The sequence below is a fragment of the Myotis yumanensis genome, unplaced genomic scaffold (assembly GCF_028538775.1).
Source record: "Myotis yumanensis isolate MYYU_CA2020_CCGP unplaced genomic scaffold, mMyoYum1.0.hap1 SCAF_7, whole genome shotgun sequence".
Taxonomy (NCBI): domain Eukaryota; kingdom Metazoa; phylum Chordata; class Mammalia; order Chiroptera; family Vespertilionidae; genus Myotis; species Myotis yumanensis.
Window position 1 is genome coordinate 80,650,069 of NW_027223758.1, and position 18,745 is coordinate 80,668,813.

At 46.8% G+C, this 18,745-nt stretch overlaps 1 protein-coding gene across 2 annotated transcripts in view; it reads left to right on the top strand.

Annotated features, from left to right (window-relative positions):
• SETBP1 (SET binding protein 1) overlaps nucleotides 1-18,745 on the top strand; it is a 347,277-nt gene that overhangs the window by 16,530 nt on the left and 312,002 nt on the right. For both annotated transcript variants that reach the window (XM_070421073.1, XM_070421074.1), the window contains exon 2: nucleotides 4,496-5,146. In XM_070421073.1, the coding sequence (XP_070277174.1) occupies nucleotides 4,664-5,146 (483 nt within the window). In that variant the 5' untranslated portion in view covers nucleotides 4,496-4,663. The remainder of the gene's footprint in view (nucleotides 1-4,495; nucleotides 5,147-18,745) is intronic.

The following is an 18,745-nucleotide window of genomic DNA, read 5'->3' on the forward strand; positions in this document are numbered from 1 at the left end:
GACATGAGGGACGGGATTATAATCCTCGGCATAGATAGTAAATTTTGCAGGGGCCGCCTGGGTGGGTGGAGCTGCCATTAAAGTAGTTTGAACCACAGGACTTTGAAGAACTGTCACGGGGCTGATTCATTTTCATTGAGAAAGAACTTCTTGAAGTCCTCCAAGTGCCCGGTCCTGCACTGGCTCCGTCTCAGCCTGCAATGAAATGCAGTCCAGGGAGGGAAATAAGATTTGTGTACTCAAAACAATGAGAAGGCAAGGCAAGACTAGTGTTTAGTGGCCAGCTATGCAGCTGGGTGCACAGTAAGTCAGGCCAGGGAGTGAATGCTGTGGTCCAGAGCTTACAAAATACGGTCATGAGGAAGTGAAGACTTGGGCATGACCTCAGAATATGGGAAGGACTGGGATCTGTTTGTTCATCTGTTCAGTCATTCCTCCATGCAGCAGACATTTGGAGAGTACCAGTTGTATGAGAGGCATTGCATGGATTGATGGAAAGGGATATAAAGAAAGATTCTATAAAAAATGCCAAGGCAGAAATAATTCCGTGTGTACAATGCTACTGTGAAGACTGGTGTGACTTGAACAGGGAATGCAAGTTGTTGGCCAACGAGCCCCTAAGATTACATTCTTAAGGTAAACCCAGTATGAAAAGTCTGGAATTGATGTGTTCCTGAAGATGGGGATTATTTGAGACGGGATTGCTGGTTCATCTCTAGTATTTTTCTGGCATACTCACACTGCTCTGGTTCAAGTCCTCACACAATTAGAGTGGAATTCCAGCCAACCCTCCTTATGGTCCCTCTCCGTCTAATACCAGGTTCTGTTAATTCATCCCTCATATCACATGTCAGAATTATCTTCTTGAAGCATAGCCTTAATAGCATCCCTTGCCCATTGTCATCCCTTAAATGGCTTCCCCCATTACCTGTAGATAAAATCCATCTAATTAGTGTGGCATTCAAGGATACCTAGGATCTGGCTGTAACCTTTTATCTCGAGCCCCCATTTTGTACCACACCTGTCAGCCAAACCTCACCTTTCTCTCTCTCGAACCTTGCATGCTTCTGCCCCAGGCCTCGCCTCACTCCTGCTCTTCCTTCTTTCTGCCATGTCTTCCTTCTTCCCACTCTACTATTGAAGCCCCTCAAGGTCAAAGCCATATCCTAAGCTCTCCTTGAAGCCCTCTGGGGTACTTTCCATTCTATCTGTCTACACCTTGCCCAGGTGGGAACCACTTTCTCTTCCCTTTGTTTCTATCCTTTATTATAGGGCATATATCAATCTGTTGTTTTATTTTCGATCAACTCTTTAGAGTATAACTTCTTTGAGGAAAGAGATTGTATTTTAACACGTTAAGCGCCCAGTAAGTCACTGGTGACTGACAGACACTATACTTTCCATCCTGCAGACAAAACAGGCTGGGCGCTTAATGTGTTAATTGTGTCTTAGAATTTTTACTGTGGAGAACTGGAAAAAAAAATTGTTGAGTTTTCCCTTTATGTGTCTCTCTTACTACTTGAGTTTTAACTTTCGGAACTTTGTCTTCTATATCAATTAGTTAAGTATTTATACCATTAAATATAAGAAACTCTAAACTGAGTCATTTTTTAAAAAATATATATATTTTATTGATTTTTTACAGAGAGGAAGGGAGAGGGATAGAGAGTTAGAAACATCGATGAGAGAGAAGCATCGATCAGCTGCCTCCTGCACACCCCCTACTGGGGATGTGCCCGCAACCAAGGTACATGCCCTTGACCGGAACCGAACCCGGGACCCTTGAGTCCGCATGCGGATCGATGCTCTATCCACGGAGCCAAACCGGTTAGGGCAAAACTGAGTCATTTTTAATGGAAGATGCTTTATTCCACTTTATATAGCTAATCATTCCTCTAAAGCAGCGGTTCTCAACCTGTGGGTCGCGACCCCTTTAGGTGTCGCCTAAGACCATCGGAAAACACATATATAATTACATATTGTTTTTGTGATTAATCACTATGCTTTATGTTCAATTTGTAGCAATGAAATTGGGGGTCACCACAACATGAGGAACTGTATTAAAGGGTCGCGGCATTAGGAAGGTTGAGAACCACTGCTCTAAAGTTTAGATTCCACCTTCTTTTCTCTCATCACTGAACCTGCAATATACATTGTCCTATCTGTGGTTCACAGGTCCAAATAGGTTTAGGGTAAGAACGTCTTATGAGGAATATGCCTCACCTTTGGCCCTTACCCAAGGGTAGCTTCATAGGTAGGTACCAGGGAATTAAAATGTAACATTGCAGGGTCTTGCCAGAGAGAGGAAACCACTGAAGGACTACAGTCATAAGCAAACATGGCTAGCAATTTGTGTCACCTTCGATACAAGTTGAGAAAGACCTACTGGGACATGTGTTCTAGGGCAAGTATATCAAACTTGTGGCCCGCGGGCCGCATGCCTCGTTTATTTGGCCCGTGTTAGCCTTTGAGTTTGACATGCTTGTTCTGGGGCATCTTGATGTCTCCAGCAGCTAGTGTGGTACCTGACACTAGGAAGAGGAGCCTCAATGAAGGTTGACTTCAGTATGACTTAGAAAAAAATATGTAAGGTTTTGGGCAGGTAGGCAGGTCCATCTAGATGAGACAAAGAATCTTACAAGTAAAAAAAACCCAAAACATTAAATGTCATATTGTCTGACTGCCTTCTCCTTGCTCCTAAGTGGGGACTTTGTCCCTTTTGTGGCACGGGGCATGGGTGGCTGTTCAGTGTGTGATTGACAGCTTCAGCAAAGATGCTCATGTTCCCGCCAGGCAGCTTCTTCTCTTCCAGAAATGCTTTGTTCATTGGGCTTTCCCCAAAGTGGAAGCAGGTGTACATGCGTCTTCCTGCAGGCTGAGCAGCTCCCAGGAGCTGAGTGTGTTCCTGGGCATCTCCGGGGAACAGGTCCCTGTTGGAGCACTGGCTGTCTTGCTGGCTGGCTTTCTCCCAGGGCAGCAGCTGGAAACACACTGACTCCACAGGGAGAACATAGCCCCGTCGTCAGGTTCAGGTTCTGGTTCTGGGCTGCTCTGAGTGTGTGTTTGCAGACTTTATTGGGATTTTATGGTGGGCACATTGCTGACTAATTCCTTAAATTGGTGGGCTCAGTGGTAGAAACCGAAGGTGTGACGTCTTCTGCTGGGAGCTTACCCAAGGGTATTCAGCCATTTAAGAAAGCTCGGGTGACCTTGCTTATAGCTCAGGGTGCAAGGAGATGATGTCTTGAAGTTTGGTGCAGCCCCAGGGCTCTGGGTTTTCTCTTGAGGATGAGCATTTGGACATCTTTGTGGCTTTGAAAATGATGAATATGAAACTGGGAATAATGGGACACGGGGTGAATAAGGTTGAAAGGTAGTTTAGCTGATCCTTCTATGATCTGGAGAAAGCCTGACTGATTTTTCTCTTTTCCTTGTGAGAAAGGCAGAATCCAAGATCTCAGGGGTGCAAGGGGAGTGGTTCCTGACACTTCCAAAGGCCTGTGAAATGCTCCCCTCTCTCCCCTTTGTTGTTGTTGTCATGTAGACATAATGCCACTTTATGTAAGGACCAGAAAGGGACTTAAAACTGTCCCTAATGGTTATTTTTATCTAAATACTTGATGATGAAGTGTCTTTTGTATCAATGGAAACGTTTTTTAGGGTTGGCTTTTCTTTTTTTGTTTTCAAGCCTGTGCCTAAGCTTTACATTTGCTTTAAGAAATAGAAAACACTTGCCTGGCTGGTGTGGCTCATTGGTTGAGCATCAACCTATGAATTAGGAGGTCACTGTTCGATACCCGGTCAGGGTACATGCCCGGGTTGCAGGCCTGATCCCCAGTAGACAGCCAATCAATGATTCTCTCTCATCATTGATGTTTCTATCTCCTTCCTCTCTGAAATCAATAAAAAATATATATTAAAAAATGTAAAAGAAATAGAAAAGACTTGCATAATTGAAATAATTCATAATGAACAGTGATAAGGAAAGAATGGTCAAGACCTTGGCTAACTGTCCTTCCTCTAAGAGGGTGGAGAGCTTTGCCCAGGCGCCTCAGGGGTTGCCATCAGCTTTGCAAACTGTATGTGAGTGAAGTGGTGCTAGAAGCCAACCAGACGCAGTTCCCACAGACCTGAGCATCAGCACTTCAGACTTCCCTTTCGTCATGGCCCATTCTGATGGTGACTCAGCCAGCTGTGGTTTCAGTTTCAGAAACTTCTAGCTGGTTATGGGACTGGAGGACTCGCCTCTTTTGTCTCTGTTGGGTCCACAGCCATAAAAATTCATAACAATTCAATGAAGGGATGTGTGTGAGTGTGTCTGTCCCTTTGCTCCAATTTAGTCCATTGCGGGCATGCACACTCTGATTTGATTTCTGTCCATCATTTTTTTCTGATGCTGATGATAAGTGGGAAGGGGCTTTGGGGACGTAGATTAAGTTACTGTTTAGGTCATTTTCTTCCTGCCATGGCTAATTATCTCTCTGCTTCTTCTCAGTTGCAGATCTGATCTCCTGAGCACTTCATCTTGTCTCCATCCTTGGGGCTCTGAGCCCAGCAGCTGGACCACTTTGTCCTTGGAATTTTGTGTGTCCTCTCTGTTCACCTTCCCTCTCCCCCTTCTCTCTTTCCCCTGCTGAGAACTCCTGAAGACTGTAGGATTGTCATGGAGTCCAGGGAAATTTTGAGCAACTCCCGGCAAAGGGGGGGTGAGTCAGATTTCCTGCCAGTCCCTTCGGCCAAGCCTCCAACTGCACCAGGCTGTGCAGAACCTCTGCTGTCTGCGCCAGGGACTGGGAAGGGCATCCCAGGGGCCGGAGAGCGCATGGAGCCGGAGGAGGAGGATGAACTGGGCTCAGGGCGGGACGTGGATTCCAACTCCAATGCGGACAGCGAGAAGTGGGTGGCAGGAGATGGCCTGGAAGAACAGGAGTTCTCCATCAAGGAGGCGAACTTCACGGAGGGGAGTCTGAAGCTGAAGATTCAGACCACAAAGCGGGCGAAGAAACCCCCAAAGAATCTGGAGAACTACATATGCCCCCCTGAGATCAAGATCACCATCAAGCAGTCTGGGGACCAGAAGGTGTCTCGTGCGGGGAAAAACAGCAAAGCCACGAAAGAGGAGGACAGAAGCCACTCCAAGAAGAAGGTAGGGAGCCCTGTTTTGTAGGATTTCCATTTTTGCCATTTTATCCTCAACTTTTAGAGTCTGTTTGCTTATTACTAATTTGCATGAAGTCCTTATTTAACGTCATCAATAGGTTCTGCAACTTTAAGTGAAACTATGTGATATGATAAAACCAATGTTATTATAGACTAATCGATATATGGAAGAGTTAGGTTCCTATGGCATCTCATCCACATTATAATGCAACAGTGTTGAACTAAATGTCTCCACTCCAGGACCTACTAGGTTTCTGAATTACCAGTTTCCTCGATGGAATATTTAGGGCCTCTGGAAGAAATGCCCCTGATACCTGGGTGTAGTGTCCAATTACTATTATTTATTATTATATCTCCTACCCACCTGAAAAACAATAGCTACTAGAATTAGAAGTCTGGAGCAGTTCTATTTATTGCACAGCAGCCAATTGGCTGGGTCAGATCCGGCATAGCTATGACAACATTTTGAGGTTTTTCTTTTGCTTTACTGTTTGTATCTGTTCTCATAGTCAGAGAGGGGGATGTTGAAAAATGCTGCTCAATCGGAACAGTCAAGAACCATTATAACCTTTTGGTTTCAATCACTGCTATGCATCTTTCTAACATAGGCGAGCCTTCCACCTGACTAAGGAAGCACCATCTTTGTGGTAACTTGAGGATCTTAGAGGGCTGAGAGATCATTATTCCAAAGCCGGAGGTGAGCATTAGAACTGGAGAAAGAAAAGGAGCAGCCAGCTGACCTGAATCTTTGTCCAACACATCATAGACTTTTAAGATTGGGTCTTGAATGAACTTGGTTGGTTGTCATTTTCCTCCTAGAAGACAAACAGGGGTGTAGAAAGCAGCTCTCTAGGTGATTGGTGGTGTCATTGGTTGGGGAAGACTGGGTCCAGGTTTCATTGTATTATTTTGCATCACAGGGGTTTGCTGTGACCTCTCTCCCTGGAAGGGGTGTGGCACTCAGCCCTGACAGCAGACTGCCCTAGTCCAGAAGTTTCTGATTCAGTCTTTGGGACTTGTGCATAGCGTGGCAAGGAGTCCTCCTGCTGATAGGGTTTTGGGGTTCTAGGTTGTAGGTATTAATCAGTCTTTGTAACTCTTTTCCCTGCATCTTATCATTTATCTGAATGCTAGCCTTGATGGACTAGCTAAAAATGGCACATATAAAGGAACCTCTCTCCTTTGTAGCCCATAGATAATTTGTAGAGTTTCTGTTGCCAGTATTTGTGTGTGTGTGTGTGTGTGTGTGTGTGTGTGTGTTTATTTTTAGCTTTGGAAGCATCATTTTCAGTAAAACTACTAGAAATCATGTTCTTCGATTAGTGTAGGGCTTGCATCCTTCTTCACTTAGTTGTTTTGCCTGATTTATTGCATTTAACACCTAAAGACTTGGACTAGAAGAGACTTTCTAGGGTGACCAATGCCTCCCAGTTGGCTCAGATTCTCATAGTTTGAAAACTGAAAATCCTGCATCCAGGAATCCCCTGCTGTCCTAGGCAAACTGGGACAGTTGATCACCTTACTTTAACATTCAGAACACAAAGGAATCTTTTAAATTATCTTGTGTTTACACAGCATGGAGGTAGTGCTCTCCCCTTCCCTTCTCCATAGCACCTTTGCTTCTCTGTTATAAAAGCAACAATTATCTAGATGCACATGGAAACTTCTGAGGAATCTTACAAGCAAATACAACAGCTACACCAGGCTCCATGTAGAAAGTGAGGCTTATTTTTGGAGTTGGGTCTCTTCAGCTTTGAACATGAGTATCTTTGCCTCTGCTCATTGTGATTGCCAGTTCTTTGAGTGTTGTTGGATTTCTGTTTGGGCGGGCAGTCTGTGGTAACTTATTTTCCCTCCATTCCCATCATGGCCAGGATTTCAGCAGTTTTGGGTGTGCAAATTCAAATTTACTATCCTATAAATAGATACTTTATGCAGGTATTGTCTTCCCTAAAACCACAAGATTGTCCCCAAATATAGCCTTCTGCCTATTGGAATGCCCTAGAATAAAACTCTGGAATTTGTGATGTGGGGATGATTACAAAGTTGAAATGTGCAATGGAACTCTGTTCTCATATCTGAAATTCTCAGGCTGGTCATTCTCACCCAGAAAGCTGGGTGTTCTTTGTGTGCTTTTTTGGAAAGAGAAATGAAATCATTTACTTAAATACACAACTCACCAGGTCAGTGTTTCTAAGCCCATCAATTGGAAAGGGCAGAGAAGGGGGAGGGGCTGGAATTCCATGCATTATGCTCTAATGGGAATATCTGCAAAAATTTTAAATTGTCAGGAGCTTGTTTCATGCTGTACTTCTCTATCCTTCTTGCATTTATTGATGCCGAGAGCTGTTACTTTCCAGAAATGAATGAATAAAGTTACTTGTACTGAGTCTTAATCACTTGATAGATGATCGGAAACTTCTCTGATCTCAGTTGGGTTAGAATGTCAACTTGGTTACTCTTCAAGTTCCTGTTGTTTTGCAAACAGGGAGTAAACTGAAGCTAAGGTTGAGATGGAGAGGCGGACACTCAGCCTACCATTTGTATAGAAACGTTCAGTGTCATGGACATGCAGAATTTACTTATTTGTATGAATGGGAAGTATGTGATCAGTAAATTAGGGTAGGGAAAAGGATGAGAATGGCGTTTTCTAAGCAACAGGTCAATGTCTAACTCTAAAATCCAGTCTTCTGGAACTTTTGTATGAGGCAAGCCCCTGATTGAAGAAAGACACATGGGGTGGCCCTGAGACTCAGTCCTTCACAGGGAGCTAGGAAGGAGGCCCTGTTGACTTGATCCTTGAGCTGGGGGGGATGCCTAGTCAGGAGTCCCCTGACTATCTGTGCTGACTTAGAGCCGGGTCAGCCAACTGAAGTCCATGGGCCAAGTCCAGCCCCCTGCCTGTTGTGTACAGCCCACAAGCAAAGAATGGTTGGGGGGATATCAACAAAAGAAGAAAAATCTTCCGCAACATGAACATTTTATGGAATTCAAATTTCAGTGTCCATAAATAAACTTTTTTTTGGAAAAGAGCCACATCCGTTTGTTTACATTTCGTCTGTGATCGCTTTTGCACCAGAACAGTAGAGTTGGGTGGTTGTGACAGAGACTGTGTGGCCCACAGAGCGGAAGTGATTTGCTGTCTGGCCCTAACCAGACCAAAAAAAAGTGTTTGCTGACCCTTGGCTTGGGGAAAGGACATAGAATTTCAGGGTAACAGGATTTTCTTTCATTTTGCTTGGTTGTTAGTGATTTGGCCTCTAATTCTTTTTCTTTTTCTCTTCTGCAGACCAATTAATTTTGTTCAAGTCACTGTGCGACAGCCTTAGGCTAAGACAGCTTCTAGCAGATCCCACTGATTTTCTTTTTCATTGGTTTTTGTAAAAAGGATGCTCTGGAGGATAATGATAGCATCCCTTACATATTACTGTAAGAGTATCTCTGCTAGCTTACCTCTATTTCCACATGCTCTACTGCTTTGGGGTGAAGAGATGCATGTGTGGCATCCTCAAGAGCTTTATTCGAATTTCAAACCTAGGACCAATCTTCCAAATTTAAGAGGCATTAATGGATGTTCAGGCAGCATGGCCACTGGTAGGATGCAAGGTGTGCCCCCTGAAAATACCACCTCGTTGGCTCAACAATGCATGGACTTTTCTAACCAGGGAATGTTCACTTTCCTTCCACATAAAATTAGGATGGCAACTGCGATGCTGCCTGGAAGAGGCTTTATGATGAATGGACTTATGTGAGGCGGAACAGCAGTGTTTGGTAAGAGGTATTGGATGAGAAGAAGGCTCAGAGCATGCTTCAGGGCCTCAGGACTGTCCTTTGGACCAGTCCTGCTTTGCAGTTGGATTCCATACCTGCACCTGCTCTTTGTCACGGCACCAGCAATGTTGCCTCTTAGACTCACTCAGGAAAGTGATGTAATAACTTAAGCTTCCTCAGGTTCCCTTCCGGCTCACTCAGCGAGAACAACAGGGAGCATGAGAAGGTGTCTCTAGAAGCAGTTCAGGTACAACACATGAACAGAAAATGTTGTTAAAAGCGACAGGTTTTTTAGAGACACTTCACTAGGCAGAGCTTAATCACGTTCCTCTTTCCTGAGGACTGTCAATGGAGTCAGGGACATCTATCCCAGGTCAACAGCATGAGAAGGAGAGGAGAGTCCTCGGGCAGCTCCATACAGTGGCCCAGGGTAGGAGATGGGGTGTGACAATGTCACATTGCTTTGTGACTTTGAAGCTAGAGTATGACCTGGCTGAATCCCCACTTTCCTCATCTGCAAAATAGAGCTGATAATTCCCACATAATGTAACTCAGTGAGAGAGGTTAGGGGGGAAATGGGCAGTTTGTAAAGCACACATCATAATCAATAGTTTGATTTGCTGAGCTAAGCCGCAGACCTTCTGCTGGCTGTTTTATGTGGATTCACCTGTTTCATTTGTCATATAACAATCCTGCCAGACAGAGATTATTTACTTACAGATGAGGAAATGGAGGCTCAGTTGCTTCCAAAGAGCAGGAGCAGCCAGGGTTGGCCTTTGAAGCCAGTTCCCATGGACTCCAAGCTAATACTGCTTCCCAGTCCTTACGTGACCACACACTGAGGTAAGCTGGAAGGCGAGGGCCTAGCAAGAGGGCATTTCTTCCACACTTTCTCACATTAGTGAGAGTGGCAGGATCATAACCTGGCATTCTGTCCTTACTTCCGAGTGTCTAGGATGCGTGAGAGGAATTTCAAAGCCTCATGAGTTAGTTTTTTTTCTTTATTGTACTTACCAATATTTACTTGCTTCTGACCAAAACACAACATCTTTTGTTTCTTTAGACTTAATTTTCCCTCTTCCCCAGCATCATCATAGAACCTATTTCCTCAGCAGCAAGGACTTCTACCTTACATTCATCGGGTGTCTACCATGGTCTCAGAAACATGCTGGGACTGCATTCCTAGCACCCCCACCTAGACCATCATCATATGTCTATGGCAAGACGCTTGTATTGTGTTCTGAGCTGTCATAACCTCTCTTAGGAAGTCTCATGGATCATACATACATTTACTCTTTCTTTAAATAGCACCCTCTTTGTGTCAAACACACCAAGTATGGGCAGAAAAGAAGCCTTTTATGGTGAAGTCGATGGGAAACTGGGTTGGCATCAGGTTGCTGAGAGTGGTGAATATCAAATAAATATATGGGTTTGCCTTTAATTCTCTAAGTAATGAGACTGCTCAGCAGGCTTTGAACTGGGGAAAGGGAAGGACTGGGGGTCTGGGGAACAGGAAAGTGATGCAGGGCAGAGAAACTTAGAAGGGGAGCCTTAGGTAATGCAGGTGTCAGCGAGGAGGTTCCCCCTCTTTCCTGTAGGATGCTGAGAGGTACCTTTCTCGCTTGATCCTCTGTGATTGGCATATCAGGTCAGTGAGGGGGCATGGGAGTGGGGATCAGGCAGGGTTGAAGGGTAGCTCAGATTGCCTGACATCATCTCCTTTACTCTGGCAGGTGGCACTGGGCACCCCACAGAGAGCCTCTACCCTGCTTATAGTCATCCGTAGTCGTTCAGGTGCCCTTCCCTCCCCACATTTTGCTCTGCATCTCCTCTGGTCACCCCTCGGGGCACTGCCTAGTTGAGGGCTGCCCCCTTTCTTCTTCTGGGGGTGTTTTGAACTCTGGGAGCATGAGCTTCTTCCTCCATGGCACCCTCCACCTGACAAGGAAAGACAGGCCCCACCAGCGTTTCTTCTCAAGAGGCCACATTTCCCCTCTTGTTTAATTTTTATTTTCTCTTTACAGTTTTTTGTTTGTGTTTTTGTTGTTGTTTTTGTTTTTAAAGCAGCACATTCCTTTTGATTCCTTAGAGTGCCTGGAGCCTTTGCTCTCTGATAGGTTTCTCTATAGTGATATTATGGCTAAAGCCAGGTGGAGGATGGTGGATGACTTTTTTGACAAAGAATTTGTCTCCACATGGCAACAAGTGACGTTTGACCTGAAGGTGTGGGGAATAGAACACGCAGCTTGGGGAGAGGAGCCCTGGGCACCGGCCCTGTCTCTGTTAGTAACCATTTCAGCAAGGATGCCTCACTTCCCTGGGTCTCAGTCTCCGCCTATTTTTTTTTTTTAAAGGAATGACAACAAAAATAGCTTTTGACCTCTGAAGCCTTATTTCTATTCTAAAAAATAGGAACTTTAAGTACATAGGGCAAGTCTTTCTCTTTAAGAAAACCAGTTGCTCTCAATAGCATGTTTGACCTCTCTTTGGACCCACTGTTCCATCGTCAGATGGTTTCCTTTTTGACCCAACGTCAAAGGTCATGAATCATGGGTCGGAAGTTTCAGTGTTGAGCTTAAACAGACATGAGATTGACCAAACTTGCTTTCCATTAGGACATTCTGGGGGTGTTTGGTCCCCCTCCATCCATGCATGCTTCTTGTCCTCCCGTGTTGGGAATACTCTGGGGGTGTACAGCCATGTGCTGGCTCTTTTCTTCTTGGTTTGATATTCCCTTGGTAGTCAACTTCTTGGACTTCCCCAAGGAACAATTTGGGGTGAACTCCATGCTTTTGAAGATCAGTCTGGCAGAGGAACCAAGCAGGAAAACTGTTCTGCTCTGATAGAGAGTCTTTCATGCCCAGCGTGTTCAGATTCCCGGTGAGGAGTAAGGGATGTGTTAGAGAGAGACCTGCTGAGGGTGGACCTGAGCTCAGCTCCCGTGAGCCCAGGACCGGCTCTCCCTCTTCGGAGGCAGAGAACCTACACGGGATGCTGGGCTTCCTGTAACCCTAAGTAGGTCACTGAACCTCGCCAAACGGTTTCCTGATCATATGAACACCAGCAATCACAGCAGTACCTCCCTGTTGGGGGTCTCCAGGGGATGAAGGTGCGTATTTCTCTGGGCCAATCCTGCGTTAATCTTGCTCCTGGCCATGCTGAATTGTTTTAGCCGGTGGCAGTGCCAGCATCTTATCTCTGATGCCTGCTCAAGCATCTATTGAGAGAGTATGTCACTAACGCTTTGCTGTTTTGGGGTGGGGATTGCTGTGGGGGTTTATTTAGAGATGGTTCAAAGGTCTTTCATCTCTGTGGTCACTTATCTGCCAAACCAGGGTGGCTGCTGAGCTCAAAGCATGACTCAAACTGAAAGTTTGAAACCAGTGTCATAAGAACCATCAAGTGGGGTTCAGGTGGTGCGCCTTCCACCCTGCCGTGTTTCCGGCCTCTGCAGAGTCTGCCCCTCCTGCACCATCACACTGCATCCACAGAGTCCGCTTAAAGCGGCATCACCGGCTGACCTGCCATTACATCCTTTTCCATTTTTAATAAAAGGCAAGAAAAAACAATCCTTCTTGTCCTTCTGTACCCCGTGCTTTGATTCTTCTGATTCCTAGAACTTTAAGTTCAAAACATCTCACCGTCAAAGCGCTGTGGGGCAGGATCTCCCAGGATGCCCCGCCTGCCTTACTTGTTCATGAAGACGCTGGTGGCTTTTTGGTCTGGAAGTCGTGGGGCCTGGACACCAAGGCAGAGAGCACAGGGATGTGGAGGGCAGTCCTTGGTTCAGGCTCCTGACTGATCACAGAGAGGAAATGAACAGCACAGCATGGAGGGGGCATTGTTTATCCACAATGAGCTAAACTTTCATGTTATAATTTGCACACAACCAACAGCTTTGGGGAAAGGGTTTAATCTTGGCTGGTCCCTGGGGTGGAACTTGATTTGGAAGGCACTGTAAAGGCCCTGTGTACCCCCCACCGAGGAGGAACCAGTGGCCAGAAAGAGAGACTGCCAGAGGGCTGGAGTTCAGGAGAGCCAGGTCCTGGAGGTGTACAGACAGGAGCATGCAACATCCACTTGGACTGGCAGCGGTACCCAGTGCATTCAGGAGTCTGAATGATGGGCTGGTGGTGGAGCCGTGAGTCCTCCTTGTAAGCTGAGGCCGCTGTCTGCGTGTGTGGGAACATGGTCCACCAGAGCGCTGTGTGAAGGGCAGGCTTGAACCTCATCACTTCCAGGCCCTCCACTTTCCACACTGTCACAGTGGTCCTGCCCGTGAAGGCCAGGGGCCTCTCTGTACACCTGGGGTGTGTGTTTCTCTGACAGCCCGGGTTGGCTTCCTTTCCCCTGCCTGCCCCTCCTTCCCCAGCCCCACTTCCCTCAGCTCCCATTAGCCTGTGACCTCAGCAGGGGAACAATGGAGGCCTTTCTTTCCTCTGAAAAGTCCAGGCAGTTCCCACCTTGGTGCCTGACCCGTGAGGCCATGTGATAATCATCATTAGTATCAAATGTAGGTGGCTTCAGTGTGTTTGCTAGACCTTGTTTATTGTGTTTTCCCCAGATCTTCTTCTGTGCCTCCCACACGTTTCTAGCCAGTTCCTCGGCCCAGGGACTCAGAGCTGGGGGAGGGGGTGGCCTACCAGGCCTTGCCCGCAAGAAGTAATCATTTGCAAAGATGAACTTGCCCAGGAGTGTGGGCAGCCTTTTATGCTGGGCCAGTTAGTTCATTGGCTGAGTGCTGTCAAAGAGAACCCAGCTCAGGAGCTGAGCCATTTTAGCTGGAGAACCAGCTAAAAGAGTTGCTTCTCATGGGGAATCATGGATGTAGCTAAAGGGAATCTGTTTGTAGTGTGTAATGGGAATCTCCATGATTTCTCCGGCCCTGTCCTTTTGGAGGAGCAAGAAGGTGGAACCTGACTTATTGGGGGTGTGGCTCTTCCCTGAACCATCAGCTTCTGAATATTTCCATGTCAGCATCCCTTTTACACAAACAGAAGACACCTTCCCAAACCCCCCGTGGACAGTTATTTGGCTGCTGCTCCATGGCCCTTGGGGAGGGGACTGGCCATCTCTTGAGGAAGCCCTGGTTTTAGTAAAACTCCTCCTTCTGTTGTACTAAAAGTCTCTGAAAGCCTAAATATTTCCAGTTCCTGAAACCATTCCTTTGACTCCATGGTTTCCTAATGCCAAAACACCCTGGTTCCTGTGCTAGGAATACTTGTTTGTGAGTGTCCCTCCTACAGGCATAGGCAGGAAGGGCTCCCAGAGCAGAGTATAATACCAGGAGGTGTTCTGGCCCTGCAGAGCTTCAGTAGATTGTCACCTTCTCTGCTCTAAGCAGCATATCTTTATTAACATGATCCCAGGCTATCCCAGTTCTCTGGCAACTTTCTCCTTGTTGGTGTATACTGAACTCCAGGTCAAGAAAACTCGCCAATTTAATATTGCCTCACGGTTCTTTTGCTGGTCCTAATCATCACATCCTGCCTACATTGGATTCTTTGGAGCAAGATGCAGGTGTCTGCGATATCCTCATTACCATCTGTGCACACTTTGGTCAGAGGGTCTGGTTTGGGTCTGCAGATGACACAGGAGGCACAGAAATAAGGCAGCTTTGGATCTCGCAGTTCCTCTTCTGTGCTTCCTCTTTTTGGGCCCTCCCTAGATGGTCACTGTCTGGGAACCTGTCTTCTCATTCACATAGTGGCCTCTCGGATCTACCTGAAAGGCTGTTAAAAGTGTGTGGTCAAAGGTAAATAAAGTTTGCTCTTCTCAGTTATGGAGGAAGCTCTCTGAGGACCGGAGTTATGTCTTTTAGTGTCAGATGCACCTACGTTATTTCCCCAGCCTGTTAAATAAGTCCTTGTTAGCTCCGTGCCGATGAAGATGGTTCTATGGGAAAGCCCTCTATCAAAACGGCTTCTGCCCATCAGCCCTGCGTATTTCACGTTGGTTCCTTAGAAGCATCTAAGACCTTTCATCCTGCAGCCTGCTTGGCTCCCATGCAGATATACAACAGCAGCGCTGGCGGGTCTACATTCTGCACGAATCGACAGTCGTACGGTGTGTTCAGCATAAGTGCTGGGTGGGGTCTAGAAAGATCTTATGAGGAAGAATTGATCTCAGGGCATTTACGGAAAACCCAGGGCAGTAAATAAACTCCAAGAGTTCCAGACAGTGCAGAGCGTGGAGAATTGGTAGCAACCCTCACATCTGCCCGGCACCTTTACAGAACATTCACATGCGCCCAACGGCTGCCTCTTTCTGGTTTGTTCTTTGGACAGTCCAGTGAAGGAGCTGTTATTCCTCCCTGTTTTATAGACTGAGGAAGGGACATTGAGGTTTGTAGATGGCTTGCCCCAAGGCTACAACTAATTGTGGTAGGAGGTGGCTCAACACCTATCACACCTTCAGGTCTCCTGGTTTCCTGCAGCAGGAAGCGATCTCTGACAGGTGTGCTCTGCTCTAGCTGGTCTTGTAGGTGCTCAGGCGAGTCCTGTGCAGCTCACCTGATGGTCCTCGCCGCACACCCCTTACCTAGGCTGTGGGTGAACCTGCAGCTTCATCCCCGAGACCCAGAGCTCCTTTCTGGGACTGCCCACAGTGCTCTCCCTGCTGGCCAGCACTCAGCAGTCCACAGTGGCAGTGAGGTGTGGCGAGGAGTGACGGCCAGCCAGGGCAGCAGGATAATAGGCTCACTGTGACTTAATCAGACGGAAAAGGTGGAATTCAGCAAAGGGCCCCTCAAAACCAGATCCCAGGAGCACTGCCTGGCCTGAGACTTGAAGGAAGGCTGGTCACCCGGTGCCAGGCTCTGAGTCTGACCTGTTCTCCCTTTAGCAAGTGAATGGCTGTTTTCTCATATTTAACAAAGGGTTAGTACTGTCTCTCATCCTTCCATGTTACCCTGAAGATGATGGGGGCAAACGGTTGTAAAGTGCTTCTGAAATGTTAGGAGAGCCATGGAAATACAAGGGGCTGTTCTATAGAACCACCTACAGTCGATTCCTGACAAACTGTAGTCTCTGATTAAACTTTTCCCTCGCTTCTCCACCATCCCCTCATTCTCTGGCCTCTGCCATCACCTGCTTTGAATAAAGCCCCCGGACTTGGCTGTGACGAACAGCAGCTGCGGTTGGAGCGGTCAGCAGCCTGGTCCAGACACCCGCCACATGGTGTGCTTGCCCTTTGTGAAATTCTGGGGTGAGAGGTCAGCCCTCTGTGCCCATCTTTGTCACTTCTCAGCCGTCTGCGTCCTGGTGGCAGCGTGTTATCCCAGCGTCCTTCCCCTGCCCCCACCGCGCCCCCCGCTTCTCCTGGAGCCCAGGAAAAAACCATCTGCTGAGTTGGCTTTCAGAAGGTTTTTTTTTTTAAATACCAATTTCCCTTTGTTCCAAGGCAACCTCCAATCAGAGCGGGGGTCTGCGGGGTTTGGCGAAAGGCTGGTATTGTGTTTCGTGCTCCCTGAGGAAAGGTTGTCCACTTGCTTTTCCTTTTGATTCGATTCCTTGCCATTCTGCAGGGGAGTCAGAGGTTGCAGCTGCCACTGTCAGCTGCAAACGGGAGACCCCCTTGTTTAAGAACCTGCATGTTAATCCTCTGCCAGAGGGAGAAGAAAAACAAAACAAAAACAAAACAGAAAAAAATGAAAACCATCTCTAACAAAAGTCTTCCTTCCTGCTCCCGTCTCATCCTGTAAGTCACACAGATCCGATGGTTTGCTTCAGCTCAGGCCTTGCTGTCCTTGAAGCTTTGTTGGAAGAGTCTGATTGTCCGGCCTCTTATGTTTTCTGATTTCTGCTGAAGAACATGACTTGCATATCAGAAACAAGGGAGAGTCATGCTCTAATGGAAAATGTAAATGACAGAGGACGGCAATTGGCTGTCAGGCTGCTTTCCTGAGCATGAGGACGACCATCATTTTGGTACTTAGAATAGCTGAGAGCCTTGCCAAGCACTGGACACGTATTGTCTACTATATCCTTCCCTCAACCACAGTGGAGATGTTATCATCCCCACTTTTTTAAAAAATCCTCACCTGAGGACATGCTTAGAGAGAAGCGAGAGAGAGAAAAACATTGATGTGAGAGAGAAACATTGATCAGTTGCCTTCTGTATGCACTCCAACTGGGGGATCGAACTGGAAACCTAGGTATGGGCCCTGATTGGGAATCCAACTGGGGACTTTTTGGTGCATAGGACGATGCTCAACCAACTGAGCCGCTCCAGCCAGGCTATCACCCCCATTTTACAGATGTGTAAAATGAGGCACAGAGACCTCCAGTTGCTCACCTGGGGTCTCAGAGTCAGGAAGCTGTAGTCCCAGCATGCCTATCCAACTCTGAGGCAGCTGACTCAGAACTTAGAATGGGAGCCAGTGATCCTCACCCTCAGAGCCTACCTTCTAGAAGGCTTGCGGCTAAGGTGCTTTGTCAGTACTTCCATTTTTCTGTCTGTAAAACTGGAACCACAATAGCTAGATGCCAGGGATCCAGACAGACAGTTGGTCAAGTCTCATGAAAGCCTGGGAAGACTTCTATCTCTGAGGTGAGTGCCTTTGCCCTCTTTTTCTGTCATATTCCACAAAATATCTGCCCAGCAGGTTCAGTTGGTCTCTGACAGACTCTCGAGTTATCCTCAACTTTGAGAGCAGAGTAGCTGGCTGGCCTCAGGCCTTGCGAGCTCCGCCCTCCCTGCACACACTCCTGTCTTCACTCAGGCCTTCCTAGGTGATGGAGCAGGAAAGGTGTGTTTGGCTCCTTGATGGTGATGAGAGGGAGGGTCAGCAAGTGAACACATGACGAATTCCATAAAATGTTGAAAATCTGTAAAGCTGTTTTTAAACATGCCACCTTCTCCCTCTTCTCACTATTGGGCTGGGACTGGGACCCAGGGCATGGGGGAAACCTGAGGACTCCCCTAGAATGGAAAATAAACACACACAACAGAAAGATAAAGGGGTGAATAGTTTTTCTTTTGCTTCCTCTTGAGGACACAGAATTTTCTTAGATAACTTAAAATAAGTGTATGTTGATTATAATGTTTTTTTTAAAAAATATATTTTTATTCATTTCAGAGAGGAAGGGAGAGAGAGAAAGGACAGAGAGAAACATCAATGATGAGAGAGAATCATTGATTGGCTGCCTCCTGCATGCCCCTCCACTAGGGACTGAGCCCTCAAACCTGGCATGTGCCCTTGACCGGAATTGAACCTGAGACCCTTCAGTCCACAGGCCGACGCTCTATCTACTGAGCCAAACCAGCAAGGGCTGATTGTAATGTTTTAAAATATATTGTAGGTTCCAATAAATGTGGATTATAGGAAAAGTGACGTTACTGGGCAGTGTACTCAGCTTTGCTCCTGAAACCACCTGATAGAGTCCTTGCTCAGCACCTTCCTCTGAGTGAGGTAATTTTCACTAAATAGTCTCTCCTTTTTCTAATACAGTGCAGGTGTGAAAACAGGTCTCACCTGAAGCAATTGCGGAGCGAGAGAAGACAGCCTATAAATGCATTAGAATAGGTGAGGGATGTTGTAAGTCCATAGGCTGGTGGCAGCTGGGCAGGGGCAGACAGTGGCCTGGGTCAAGAAGAATTGCCTCTATGCTCATCTCTGCCAGCTGACTCAGGTGCACCGTGGGCTCCCCAGGGTTCCTCTGTAGAACTTGGTTTCAACCAACACGGCAGAAATGGGGGAGCAGGAGGAGCAGGAAAGGGGAAATGAAATATTTACTTCAGAACAGTGGACTCTGCTGGACCTGAGGAAGATGCCCTCACAGAGCGAAGGTGAGCAGAACACAGGTGCCTCTGC